General features: G+C 41.3%; 1 protein-coding gene across 3 annotated transcripts in view; it reads right to left on the bottom strand.

The window, feature by feature from the left end:
- Positions 1-8,349: 8,349 nt before the first annotated feature.
- Positions 8,350-13,863, bottom strand: part of LOC127358413 (POU domain, class 2, transcription factor 1) — a 57,278-nt gene continuing 51,764 nt past the window's right edge. For 2 of the 3 annotated variants that reach the window (XM_051391499.1, XM_051391497.1), the window contains exons 12-16: positions 13,586-13,783; positions 13,412-13,460; positions 12,650-12,797; positions 11,649-11,722; positions 8,350-9,361 (exon numbers count right to left, since the gene is read on the bottom strand). In XM_051391499.1, the coding sequence (XP_051247459.1) occupies positions 8,982-9,361; positions 11,649-11,722; positions 12,650-12,797; positions 13,412-13,460; positions 13,586-13,783 (849 nt within the window). In that variant the 3' untranslated portion in view covers positions 8,350-8,981. The remainder of the gene's footprint in view (positions 9,362-11,648; positions 11,723-12,649; positions 12,798-13,411; positions 13,461-13,585; positions 13,784-13,863) is intronic. The other variant, XM_051391498.1, reaches the window with a different exon arrangement.

A 13,863-nucleotide genomic window follows, 5' to 3' on the forward strand; every position in this document is an offset into this window, starting at 1 on the left:
ATCAGTTCATGAGGGAGGTGGCTGAATGTCAAAACTACACATCATCAGTTTCACACAGAAGCCTCATATCTGCCTTTTATTTCACCACAGCTGGCAGCTGATGGGAGAAAATGTTTCATATACGACTGGGACGAAGTCAAACTAAATACAGCGTAAAACATCAGAGGTTTACGCTCTTTGAGAAAGAAAAAAAAACAGTGATATTACAAAGCAAAATGACAGTGCTGTCTTGAGTTCTCGGATGAAACTGCAGGTTACTATGTTACAGGTTTAAATGGGCGACCACGGCATGAACCAATAGATTTGACCCTGTATCCAGTAATCCAGAAATTTGCTGGACAGAGAACTGAGAAAACTAAGTTCTACCCTGTTTTTTTTACCCTGAAGCTATTTGTATGTGGAGTTGGATGCACTGCTGTAATTTACTGTAGATGGCAGGAGCCGTGGGGATTTTGGTTTGGCTGATCAGTTACATTACAAAGCTGCTAACCCCTCTGGATCCAACTCATGAAAAAAAGAGCAAGGAGGAGACGAAGAAGTGTGAGAGGAGGAGGAGGAGGAGGAAGCATGTAGAAACTGGCTGCGAAGATTTGTGGAAAGAAAACAAGTTCGATCTTCTCTCCCTAAACAACAACAAGAAACACTTTAAGCTCCAGCTGCTGCAGTGTGGAGGACTTTGGTAATTCTGTGCAGAAATAAGTTGTGAATGTGTGCAGGGCCGCCGCTAGCTAGGAACCTCTGAGCTCAACAAGAGCACTGACACATTAAATATCTATAATCCCTGGCAGGTTGCAGGGCGGCTGTCCTGCTCCGGGCACCCTGAATGATTCAGGGGTTTCCCTCCCGGGTGGCACCCTGCAACATGTGTAACTGCAAGAATGTAAAGAAAAGTGCACGTGTGCTAAAAATCCTCCTGCTTTGTGAGCAAGTCTCAAACTGAGAGGATTTAGAGAGAAACAGTGCAGAGAAAGGAAGGATGGGAGAGTCAAAGACAGACATGTAACAACATTTCAGGACTGAATAAATATATTTTCAGCAGAAAGATCTTGATTTGATGATGTTTTCTTATTTTCTTTAAGCAGGAATCAAAGAGAAAGGATTTCTTTCTATAAAACCTTCCATCGCCCACACACCAGCTGATCTGCATCATGTAGTAATAGTATGTACTGTACACAGAGACAGCAACATGTTTTAGCTCGACTGTTTCCACTGCACACCAATCTCCTGAAAATATCGACTTTGCAGTTTAAATAAAATATTAGTGTTTAGTGAGACTAGGGAAGCACAGAAACACAGCTTGGTATAGAATTTAACCAATTGGTGTTTTTGAAGTATAAAAGGATTATTTTTTTAATTTTAGCTTTTTTTTTTATGAGTTCATTTTGACGTCACGTTGTCGTGTGACAGATCGGGAAGGGCGAGTATACGAGCCTTAAATCTTCAAGTGAGAAAGCCCTCTAGTGGCTGCAGGAATTATGACGGGAGCAAGGGAGACAGTACTGTTCTGTTTTTAAAGAATGACCACAATCATTCAAGGCCTATAGTCACTTTCCCTTTTGGCTGTTTTTTTTGTCTTCAACTTTTAAGAAAATCATCTGGCCTTTGAGCTGCTAAATGCTCCTCTAGTCACTAACTTTGTCTGATGCAAGTGGGTTTATTAGAGACTTTTATATAGCTTAAAACAGCGACCTAAAACATTACAGAAGCTGTAAATTACCATTAAGAACATACAGAAATAAAACTTATAAATAATGCAAATAATAAAAAATAGACATTAGAAAATACTGACAACTTTACAGCCATTCCCAGATGTCTATATCCTTTTGATTTTTTTATGGGCTATTTTTTCACCTATGCAAAGATTGTACTTTTGCAACCGTTTGAATACAACGCAGTTATCTAAGTGTGTAGGAGAAACTACAGTGACCGCTGGGTTACTATGGAAACATGGCGGACTCCATAGAAAAGGAAATGTCTCATTCTAAGGTAAAAAAACAAAACAATTCTTATTTTCAGGTTATTATACACTAATGAAAACATACCTATAGATATTGTATTCTGTTTCTGCCAATAGATCCTCCTTAATGTTACACACTAGACCTTTAAACTCTTATACATTCATGTTCATAAACCACAAATATCTCATCCTCTCGGAAATGTATCATATATCTTGTCTGATTTTATGCTTTCACAACTACGACATTTTCATTCTTTTAAATGCAGCAAGAAATAAAGAAAAAAACAACAAAGACACAGGAGATGACTTTGGTCTAAATTCGCACTTTATTCCTAACACTTACAGGTTTGTTTTGTCCCCGTTTCCCTGGCCCCCAAAACAACAGGCACACAGATAGCGATGAGTTAAGGGACAGTAGAGAACAGTTTCAAACCCAAACGTTTCCAACAGAATCAGGTTATAGAATCAACTCAGACAGAGAGAGCCTCGAGGTCAAAAAACAGCATATTGTAAGCATACTTTAAAACAGAAATAAAGACCCAAAAAACAGATACTAAAGCTTACAGAGCAGTGTTTGTCTCATCTTTTATGTTCATCAACACCATCATCATCACCATCATCATCATTAGGCTATATTAAAGAATACTTTTGGAGTTTACAGCCATAAAAACTGGGAGTTGTACAATGCGGAGAAAAGTAAAATCAAGGTAAGAAGATACAGTGGAGCTCTTTGGTTTTCACTATTGAGGTTTTTTCTTTAGCAGTAAAATCTATCTTTGCTGTCCTCTTAACCTTTGGATTTAAGCTGCATTGTAGAAAAAATAGAAAGGAAAATGTTTCTTTTAAATTTCTCCTATATAAATGAACAACAAAATGGGGCAAACAATATTAACTGAAGTTATTCTCTCCCTTATTATTTGTTATTAGGTATTACATTTTGTGTTCTCAAGGCCGAAAAAAAAAAAAAAGAGTCTTTTATATGTCACGGTGACTTGGAAAGTTGAGCATAGTAGTAAAATTAACATTCACAGCCACAGAAGAACTACAGTAGAAAACTGTCAAGGCCTGAAGTGCTCTTATTATCTGACAGTGTTTTTATATTAACGACAGGCGCTGGATACCTTTTATTTTAGCAGTTACAGTCCCTAACAAGAATCCTGAATGTTTATATACACATGGAATGACTGTGAGCGTGTGTGTGTGTGTGTGTGTTGTGTTTGTAGTGTAGGGTCTCGCTGTGGTAGTTTTAACTTTGGTATTATTCTCTGTCCACCACAGCCGAGCCGGACTACACAGGCACACATACAGACAGAGCTGCACTGCTGTCGGAGAAAACAAAAAACAAAAACAAAAACACAAATCTCAAAAATATACATTTGTATTTTCTCAAGTTCGGTTCGACATCCATGCAGTTTTTGAGCTCTGCAGTGGATTTTTTTTTAACAGCTCAAGGGTCGAGGAACACACTAAAAACATAGATCAGCACGCGTATTTTAAGTAGAAACACTAAACCTGGAGTTCAAAGGTTTTCCTCCGACAGCAGTGATGAATATACACACACCTTCCTCTCCACAAAACACAGCCACATCATCTGCGTCACTGAACTCCAAACAGTGAACGCAGGCGGACATGGTGGTGCATTCTGTAGGTTAAAGCCATAAGAACAACTGGTTAATGAAAATCTTTGTTTCTCCTTCATCAAACTAACTTGCTAGGGCCAGTTTCACATCCCTCACTCCTGAGTTCAGACAAGTCACGTCTTTTTTATTTTTATTTTTTTTTGTCATTAAAGCTTGAATGTCTATTTGGTTTTTCATCAGAGTATTAGAGGTATGAGTTAAAGCCCCTCGTCCTGAAGCGGGACGGAGGAAATCAGAAAGCGTCTTTGAGAGCAGAGGAGGAGACATGAACGGAGGAAATTCACTCAACGGGACGGAAATGTTGGATTTTAAACCAAAACGCGGGGCAAAAGCTGTGAAATGTGACAACCACTGACCAGTTTAACCAGTTTGGAGTGTGTGAGACTGAGCTGGGTCAAACAGTTGGTATTTCATAGTCACATTAATTTACTTTCCAGCACACCAGACCATTGAAGCTACGTGAAATGTCCTGAAGCGGCGAAAAGGATCCACTTGGACTGGGTTGCACAGGCGTTTCATAAAACCCATCACTAAATTTAAGTCCTTCTGAGAAACTAGCTAGTGATTTACTAAATCAGGTAGCACCATAAGAAGAGATGTCTTAAAGACTTCTTTAATGAGTAAATTGGCTGTGAGTAAACATCTGTAGCGTGGTTTAATCAGGCTCAACATAACAGTGTTATGGGCCTTTTCTATATATCAAACATGACGGCTAATCCTTTGTAAATGTATGACTTTGTTTTATTTATATCCACATATGTGAAGAAAGTTTTGAGTTTATATTCAATTAAATTAAATAACGCTTTTTTTTTAATGAGCGATGGCTATAGCGTTCTTCTTCTTCTTCTTCTTATATTATTTTTAAAAGCATTTTGATCACTTGCCAGGTCAGCTGTGTCCACACTGTATGTTAGCATATTACCAAGCTAACATTAACTTTACCCATTAACGTTAGTTCCTTTAGCACCTGGCAGTTACTGGGTGTAAATATTTACTGACAACTAATCTCTATTAACTAGTTTGTGTGCAACCGGATTTAATTTAGTCACGTGTGAACAGTAAACACTGATGTTCTAACTGAGCGAAGACCTGGTGAACTCAAAATGGATGAAACCTTTTCTCCACCCATGTTTGATCCATAATGAGAAACCCAACGTTATAAAAGCTCATTTCAAAGAAATCAGTGCTATAGTGAAGTAAACATTACTGACTGAAGATTATAAAACAGTAACACACACTCCAGGTTTTGCGTGATATGGGAAACAGGGGACAGTGAACTTCAAGAGACACATTTCTCACGAAGCCAGTTTAAAAACAGCATTTTCCTCCGTTACAGTTTCCCTGCTACTTTCTCTCTCTGTCTCGGGTTACAACAGTCTTTAGGTTTGGTTTTGCTTTGAAACATTCGTTTGGCATCTTCTCTTCTTGTCTTGATCTCAAGAACACCCCTCTCTGCAGATACAAGCCTCACAACAACCCCTGAAAAACTATTACAAAGATCCAGAAAGACATAAATAGAATCCAATAAATACATAAATAAAGAATCAATAAATAAACAAGGTGAGAGACAAAGAAGTTCATAAAATACAAACGGACCGTTTTTCCCATCCCCGAAAAAGCACACACCTCCCCTCATACAATAAATACAAATATTTTTTTCCAACAAAGAGCCCGTGAGAGATAAAGAGTTTTAAAGCTTTTGGTTCTTAAATCAAGTCATCGTCTTCGGTCGTCATCAGCAAAGGATAGTAGTCCCAGCCTTTTTATACATCAGCAACAAGTAAGAGCAGTTGAACATATATTATTTTCCCCCTACAAAAACCTATAAGAACTAATGGATACATTCCCTCTAAAAGTAGACGTTAACAGCCTTTAATCTGTCTCGGACGTCAGCACCACCCGCTTCCCTCCCCATATCATCTTCATCATTGGTTGCCTTCAGTGTCTGTGTGTGTTACATTAAAGCTCAACTCCGTTTTCAACCTGGGCCGTGTCTTTGTTCTTCCATGAGAGACATCACCAACTGCTACACTGCAGAGCTATTTAAAGGAACTCACCGGTAGATTTGCATGTTTTATCAATCTTTATTGGTGATCATTTATCAAAGTTTTTAGATATTTTCCCGTATTCCAGGTCACCACTGGTTAGCTTTGATTATGATAAAGTAAATGTGATATGAAAATCTACTTCGCTTGACTTGGAAATGCATCACACTGAGGGTATTTGTGAGCAATTATTAGCTGATGTCATTAAACTTTCCTTCTCCGTTTGCTTTAAAACTCAGCTCTAAGTGGCCAAAAGAAACAGCAACATGTATTAACACCTCACTCACACTAAAGAAACATCTGTTAAAAAGATATGAACGACAGCTACAGTACAGTCAAGCTTCAGAAGCTGGCTGCTACCTAAATAAATAAAATGTGATCTGATCATAAATAAACTACAAAACTGAGCGTTTTACAAGGTGACGAATGGGTTGAAGCTGCTTTGGAGTTGATATTCTGGACTTTCTTTCTGTATCGCTGCACCCGGAGCAGCGGGAGGGAAAGTTGGAGGCTCTAAGCCTGATGGGAAAACAGGTCCAGGTTGAAAACGACCAGAGTTTAGCTTTTAAGCATTGAGCGATATTATTTTATCCATCGTGTTTCAGCGACAGAAAGTGTGTGTTGTGTGTTTTTTACGGTTTGGTTTGTATGCAAGAGAATTACCTTTATACCGACACATGCTCACACACTCATACATGCACGTATACGCACACACACATACACACACATGCACACGCGTCAGCTGAGCCACTCGTACAACTTTGTGCATTGGTTTGGTTGTTCTATTTGGTATGGTTGTATGTCTAAAAAGTTTAGCTTTTGGTTTTCAGTTTTGGCTTTTTCACAACATTCTGGATCAACTAAAAAACGTTTTTTTTTTTTAAGTCTTGGAAGCTACATTTTCACAGCTATTTCCAACCATTAACAAAAATAAAAACCCAGAGCACAACCGAAGAGACAAGAAGATATGAAAATAGGCAACACGTCGCCCAACCCGCCACCTCCCCGCCCCCCCGCCCTCCCTCCTTCCCGCCGCATAATAAGTAGAAAGCAATGAGACAAATCCATACATCATTAACAGACACACTATGGAAAGCAAAAACAAAAATATATATATTCTCAAAGTCAAAGTTTGTTGAGGTTATTCCATATTTTATCCTTCCAGGAAAAAGAAAGTGAGAACAAAGCCGAGGTCGCTGGCAGAGGGTGGGAGGGAACGATTTCTGTCTGTCGATACAAGAACAGCAATCACAGCTAAAGACGAACAGACAGACAGGGCCTTACTCCCCCCTTTTCTCCCCTCGTCCTCGTCCTCCCCCTCTTTGTTTGTATTTGGTTTAGTTACGGTTCAGTCACTCATACATAACTAGTAGCAGTAGTAGTAGCTTTTGGTTTTGGGTTACTTTTTGGTTTTTTGGTCCGCTGCTTCAAGCGCACCTCCTCCTGCTCCTCTTCCTCCTTCTTCTCCTCTTCTTCTTGCTTTCCCCCTGCAGCTTTTCATACCTTTGGCTCCTCCGCTCCTGACCGCTTCTCCTTCTCCTCCTCTTCTTCTTCTCCTCTTTTCTTTTGGCCCTTTGATCTGATCTTTGGAGACAAAGGAGAGGGGCAGATGGGAGGGAGGGATGGAGGGCAGGGGTTTGGGGGCAGTAAGGGGAACGCCGGTGCTTCACCTCTTTCTTTTGTTCTTTTTTTTTTTGGTTTGGACTCTTTCTTATGCTTGTAGTGTGTGTGTGTGTGTGTGTGTGTGTGTGTGTGTGTGTGTGTGTGTGTGTGTGTTTTTTTTCCTTTGACACTGCTGAGGTTTTGTCTGGACACTCGTCTCCCGGGCGAATCCAGAGACAACGCTGCCAGAGGCGATGCTTTGGTATCCAAGAGTGACTGTCTGGTGGTAGATGAGCAGTCTGGAAGATGACATGATGATGGTATGGGGTGATAATAAATAAAAGAAGGCAAATAATGCTGAAAAATCCCAAGACTGTCCACATCTGCCTGTGGTGTGTGTGTATTGTTTGGTAGGCAGTGTAAATACTGTTTAGGTTTGAGCAAACATTCGAGATAACAATGGAAATGTTCATAATGATGATGATAGTGATGAAAATCCTGATAGAAATGTTCTTCTTGAACAGAAAATTAAAATGTAAACAATCCCCAAAAATCACTGTGGATCTTTTAAATGGACATTAACAGCTAAACAACCAACCGGGTCAAATGGGATTCTCCAACGCGTGTGGTTGGTTTGATCCTATTTACGTGCCAGAAGGGTAGGTTTTGCCACAGAGTAGGATTTAATGAATGTCAGAAAGCTCAGGCATTCACAGGAAAGCTTTTTGAAGTTATTTCTATACTACGGTGTGTATGGATTGGCATCTTACCTTATGCTATGGTAATTATAGTAGTAAATCCCACCCGTCTGCCACTCCAGGCTGGTTAAAACAAACACTGTCTGTTCTAATGTATGGTAGGTTCGCACTGTAAAGAGAGAGGTAGGTAGATATCCTGCATGTGGGAACAGCTGTAAAAGACTAAACTTACGTATTTGGCAAGAAATACCATAAAGAGCGAAGAATACAAAATAATAGAAAAATAGATGTTTTGTAAATCTTTAACTGAAAATGAGAACGATGGAAATCCTGACTGAAATGGAAAATGTTTGGCATGAAGTAGAATGGAGTACTGAACTGATCCTGGGTCAGATCAGAATGCAAAAGTCTTTTTGAACTAAAGCTTTTCTCTCCGTTTGTTGTTTTTTTTTTGTGTCATTTTTGGTTTTCAGTTTTTGGTATTTGGAGATTTTGGTTTTCATCTTTGTAAGTGTGTGTTTCTCTTCTAGCATCTTCTTCTTTTTTAAATTTGGTTGCAACCACATGACCTTCCAAGCTTGTTAAACAAGTCTTTTCTTTTTGCCTCCCATCTCTCACACACAGTTTCTCATCCCTGCCCTCAGCAAGTTCATTATTTTTTCTCCAGCCGATAAAAAGCATGGTGTTCGTTTCCCGATGCCAAGCAAAAACACTCCTCAATGCCACCTCTCCAGCTGTAGATCATTATTTGGTTTCAAATTTCCCCCCTCCGTTCTGCAGTTCTCTCTATCCTCTCCATCCTCCCTCTCTCTTTGCTTCCTCCCCTCATCCATCTGTGTATATTTTTGGCTTCAGAAGACTTCAGCGGGGAGACAGAGAAAGAGAGAGGCGAAATCAGAGATGGATCAGACAGAGAGATGGCTTTGGTTGAAAGGCGAGGTTGTAAATTTAGATTTTTAAAGCTCCTTTAACGCTCTGCTTCCTCCTCTTCCTCCTCCTCGTCCTCCTCTGATAGGATACTTTGGCTGTCAGTCAGGGATCACTCGGCCATGGCCCCTCCCAGGGGCGGTGGCGAGGCTTCGCTGAAGGAACAGAAAGATGCGGGACTTGAACAAGGAGATGCGGACTCCTCGGGGCACGAGGTCGGGCTCATGAGGTCGCTGGCACCATGGGACGGAGACTGGGAGAAGGGGGGCCTTGGACCGCACCCTGCACCGCTGCTGCTGCCGCCGCTGACCAGTCCTATAGTGGCCGTGGAACCGGTCGCCATGGAAGCGGTCACCATGGGGAGGAGAGTGGGACGGTTGAGGAAGAGGGACTGGCGGAGGGAAGCGGGACCCCCAGGTCCACCCAGAAGCATGTGACTCGCTGCCCCCTCGAGGCTGGAGATGGGCAGCTGTCCACCGCTGGCTGCCAGGGCTGGTAGGAGTGGAAGAGAGGAAGACGAGGGTATAAGTAGACAATAATGGAGGAAGGACAGGAAGACGGGGGCATAGAGGGAAGGAGGAAGATGGATGGAGAGAAAGGGCAAGGGTTGAGAGAAAAGGAGGAGGAGGAAAGATAAAGGGGGATGAGAAGAAAGAGAAAAAGGTGAAAGAGAGAGGAGAGAGCAGTCGGATAAAAATAGACAGAAGTGAAGGACAAAAAAGTGATGAATAACAAGTGACACATGATGAAGAGAGGTAGAAAAAGATCGAGGATGGGAGAGGAGTGAAAAGAAGAGCAGGACAAACGTGGTGGCAGTGAAGAGGATTTCGAGGGCCGAGATGGTAGAAATTGAGAGAAGACAGGAGACGAGATGGAGAAAAGGATTAATGGAGGACGAGGACCAAAAGGAGAGATGGATTGAAGAAAAGCAGGCGGGGTGATGAGAAAAGAGAAAGACAGAGAGGATAGAAAAAGACAGGATGTAAGGAGTCAGTGAACACATCAGACGCAACAGTAACGGGAAACATTTAAAACCTGGATGATAGAGATGAGGACAGACTGCAGAGTGAGCGGATACAGAAACAGTTTATACACTCTGTCTCATCTACAGTACAGAATTATTGACAGGGCACGTGTTAGTGATTAAAGGGTGGGTTCACCCAAGTCACAAATAAACCATTTTTAAATGAATTATAGTAGTTCCTTTCAAAACTGATGACACTAGGAATGTAAAAATATATTGCAAGACAGTTAAATCGCGAAAAAAAACTAGTGAGAGAATCATATTGTGAACGCAGTACCATGAATTATATCGAATTGTATGTTGAGTGTACATCCCTAAAGGACACTAATCCTGGAAAGACACACTGTTACTGAATTTTTGAACGCTGAAATGCAATTTTTCAAAAATTTTCGAAAAATTGCATTCCATTCAATTTCATTGTACTGTCTCAGAGACAGAAATCTCAAAAACTATCTGCATGGAAAGATACCACTTGAGGTAAGTAAGAAAATATGATTGTTTTTTCGTAATTTGGGTGAACTGCCCCTTTAGAAATTAATATGTTTCTATTTACATTAGGAGGTGATGGATATTCAACCGTATAATGCAAGAAGACAAATGATAGCAGTGATGATAGCAAGATGAACTACACATGCACATGCACATACACACACAGACACACACAAACACACACGTCTACATGGTGGTGCATGATGGATTGTGAAAATGTGAAAATGAACAATTTCTATCTCCTGTTGTCAACCAAGTATCTGTTGACTATCATCACACAAAAGCCAAGTACACGAAATTTAAAAAATATATAAAATCAACAGCAGGGGGCACACTGTTCATAGAAAAACAATTAATGACCTAAAGAGGTTTATTTTTTAAGGATGTGGCATCATTATATTGAGAAATAAAACCCCAAGAATCTTATACTTGTCTGCAAAATGACTGCAGCCACAACTCCACTGCAACAGAGTGACACCTGCCGACTTTTGAATTCCAGTGTAATAGTCCACGCTTTTATCCATTACAGCACCATGAGTGTAAACATTGATAGCGTGTGCGGCCCCAGAGGGATTCAAACCAGAAATCCTTTCACGTCAACGCTTCATTTCAACCCCCTCTTTTCACCGAGGCTCCTCTTTCTTCTCTCCTGCAGCCTATAACTCTATCAGAGCCGGCAGTGCTAGAGCTGCAGTTTCCATAACACACTGTAACCTCCTCATCAACACATGGCCCGGAGGAGGCCGGCTCTGAATGACGCCGAACAGAGCGGGAGAAAGAGGGGAAGGTCTGAATCGGCGCTATAGGCAGATGGACCACATGGCGGATTCAAAGCTGAGCTCAACGAACCTTATTTGTGATGCTTAATTGATTTGGCAGCAGATCATCTCTTTCAAAAAGGGGAATTTTGAGTGGAAACTAGTTATTTAGCCAACAGGCCTTGATATTGAGAGGGAGGGGATTGTGCCTGTTCAACTGTTTACTGTAAGCTGACTTGGCTTCCTAAGCTTTGCCATAAGGGGCTCTTGTCACTTTGTGATAATAGCAAGCTATTGTATGAGAATCAAATTGAATCTTTCACCATACTGAGCGATTCAAAAAGTTTGTGCTGAGGAGGAGGAGTGTGGCTGCGAGGGGAATTCAGTTTGGACAGAATGGATGAAGGGTGAAATGGGAAGTGGTCTTTAGAAATGGAGACTCATGAAGACTCGCCGGGCTGCAGGGGACAGCCAGCATGCACTAACATGCACGTGCACACAAACACACCTTGCATGGTAGCCAGGGGATTGCTGCCAATGAGGGCCTGGTTCATCCCTGTGCTTACTCCCATCATTGTGTTCCTGAAATGTGGATGTACCGAAAATTCACACACACACACACACACACACACACACACACACACACACACACACACACACACACACACGAACATTCACACATGTAGAGAAACAGTTGGCTTAGGTTAAGTGATTTAAACCCAATGTACTTGAAGGATTCAGTTTCATCTGTACTGTGAATGTGTAACTGAGGCCCCAGCAGCTTCTTGTATTTTTGAGGAGCACCTCACGTTTTCTAACAAAACCACAAGCCTTAGCCTTGTCTCTGTGTGTGAACATGCAGAATTGCTGTCAAACTGGTGTAACAGCAGTCTGACATACCTTCAGCGAAACGCTATAGATTTCTCTGCAACATGCAGCAACGTATGTATCAGGCGATGTCAAGCTTAAACATAGAGGGTCTATAAACGTCATCAACTTAAATAACACATCCGTAAAAAGAGAATTTTTCAAACATGTTTCTCTTTTTTTTTATCAAGAGCTGTAACTAATGATTAATTTATTATCAATACACTGTCTTTTAGATTAATTTCTTAAGAAGAAAGAATCTAACATAAGGCATAATGTATTCAAATTTCTGGATCCAGTTCAAAAACCAAATATATTTATTTTACAATGATACAAACAATGAAAGCAGAAAATTCTGACATCTGTGGCGCCGGAACTGGAAATGTGTTTGATAGATTTACTTTTGCTTCAGTGACTTAAAAGACTAACACATGGACAAATTTTCTGTTGATCTACTAATTGTTTCTGCTTTACTTACAGTCATCTTGTTACTCTAGTGGCAAAAATGAGACGAGCATACTTTAAAGAACAGGTGTATTGCTGACTGTTGAGGCTCTTGATGTATGATGGACAAAAACTGCATTGACTGAAGCTAAAGTAAAGTTTTTATTTCTTTAGATTTAGCGCTACATTAACACTCACCCGGTGCTGAGCCCATGGACCCCGAGGCTGGATGGGGCGGGGCTGGCTGTGCTATGAGGGGGCGGGGTCACAGCAGAAGAGGTGGAGCCTACTGCAGCCGAGCTGACGGGAGTCATGGGGCAGGATGCTGAAGGTGATGAACTGGCGGCTGAAGGGGAAGAGAAGAAGAGTGGTGTTGATGCCATATTGCGGGTTTGTTTGTCACTGTACGGATGAGTTACAGCGTTATTGCTAAATAAACATCAACAGTCAGGATCCTCAAATTTTTGAGCGTCTTCTTTAACTCCACTCAACTACAGACTGGAGAGAGAAGTTTTGCGACTGGAAAGTATTAGCCTCGGCTCAACAGGCCAATAAATTTCCAGCTGTGTTTGTTACCTGTCAGGCCATCTGTCATATCTGTGAAGCCTGGGATAACTCACACTGTAACCAAGGTCTATAAATCATGAGTCATGACTCATGGAGGTAAACAACTCAAGATGGGACCAGTGCTTCCATGTTGTTGTCAACAAAACATCATTGTTTTCTATTTCAATCTTTCTCTCACAGAAATCATTTTTTTAAGTGATGATTCTTCCGTGTTTCATCAAACCGGCGAAAGGCTCCGACAATACAGAAATATCAACTTTTTCCAAATAACGTCAGGACCAGTTTAATCTTCCTGTGACCGACCTCAGGGTTCCAAAAACACTACTGAGAAGCTAACCTTTAATTATTTATTGATAAGACTCTACACAGGCACAAACAGTAATTACAGCTCACCTGTTGTGCTGAGGCTGGTGGTGACCTGGGACAGACCATGACTCGATATCTGGAGAGGGAGAGAAGGAAAGAGAAATCAGGAAATAGTTCCGTCCGTCTGTGAAACAAATATCAGGCCAACTTCTGAAGTGACACAAAAAAGTGGTTCAGTAGAAAAGGGTTAGTGGACTGTACCATGTGCGGGCTGTAGCAGGAGGCTTTGTGCGTCACAACAGGCGAGGTCTGGCTGGGCAGGGGAGGGGTGGTGCTGCTGGAGGGGTTGATACGTTTCTCTTTCTGCCTGCGGTTGCAGAACCAAACACGAATCACCTCCTTCTCCATGTTGAGCTGCTCCGCCATGAGCAGGATTTCCTCCGAGGTAGGCTTCTGGTTCTGAGGAGGAAAACATCAGACTGATTAGTAAATAGACGGATGAGTAGATACTGAAACCAATGTAGCTTCAGGTAAAGATG

The sequence above is a fragment of the Dicentrarchus labrax genome, unplaced genomic scaffold, assembly GCF_905237075.1.
Source record: "Dicentrarchus labrax unplaced genomic scaffold, dlabrax2021, whole genome shotgun sequence".
NCBI lineage: Eukaryota > Metazoa > Chordata > Actinopteri > Moronidae > Dicentrarchus > Dicentrarchus labrax.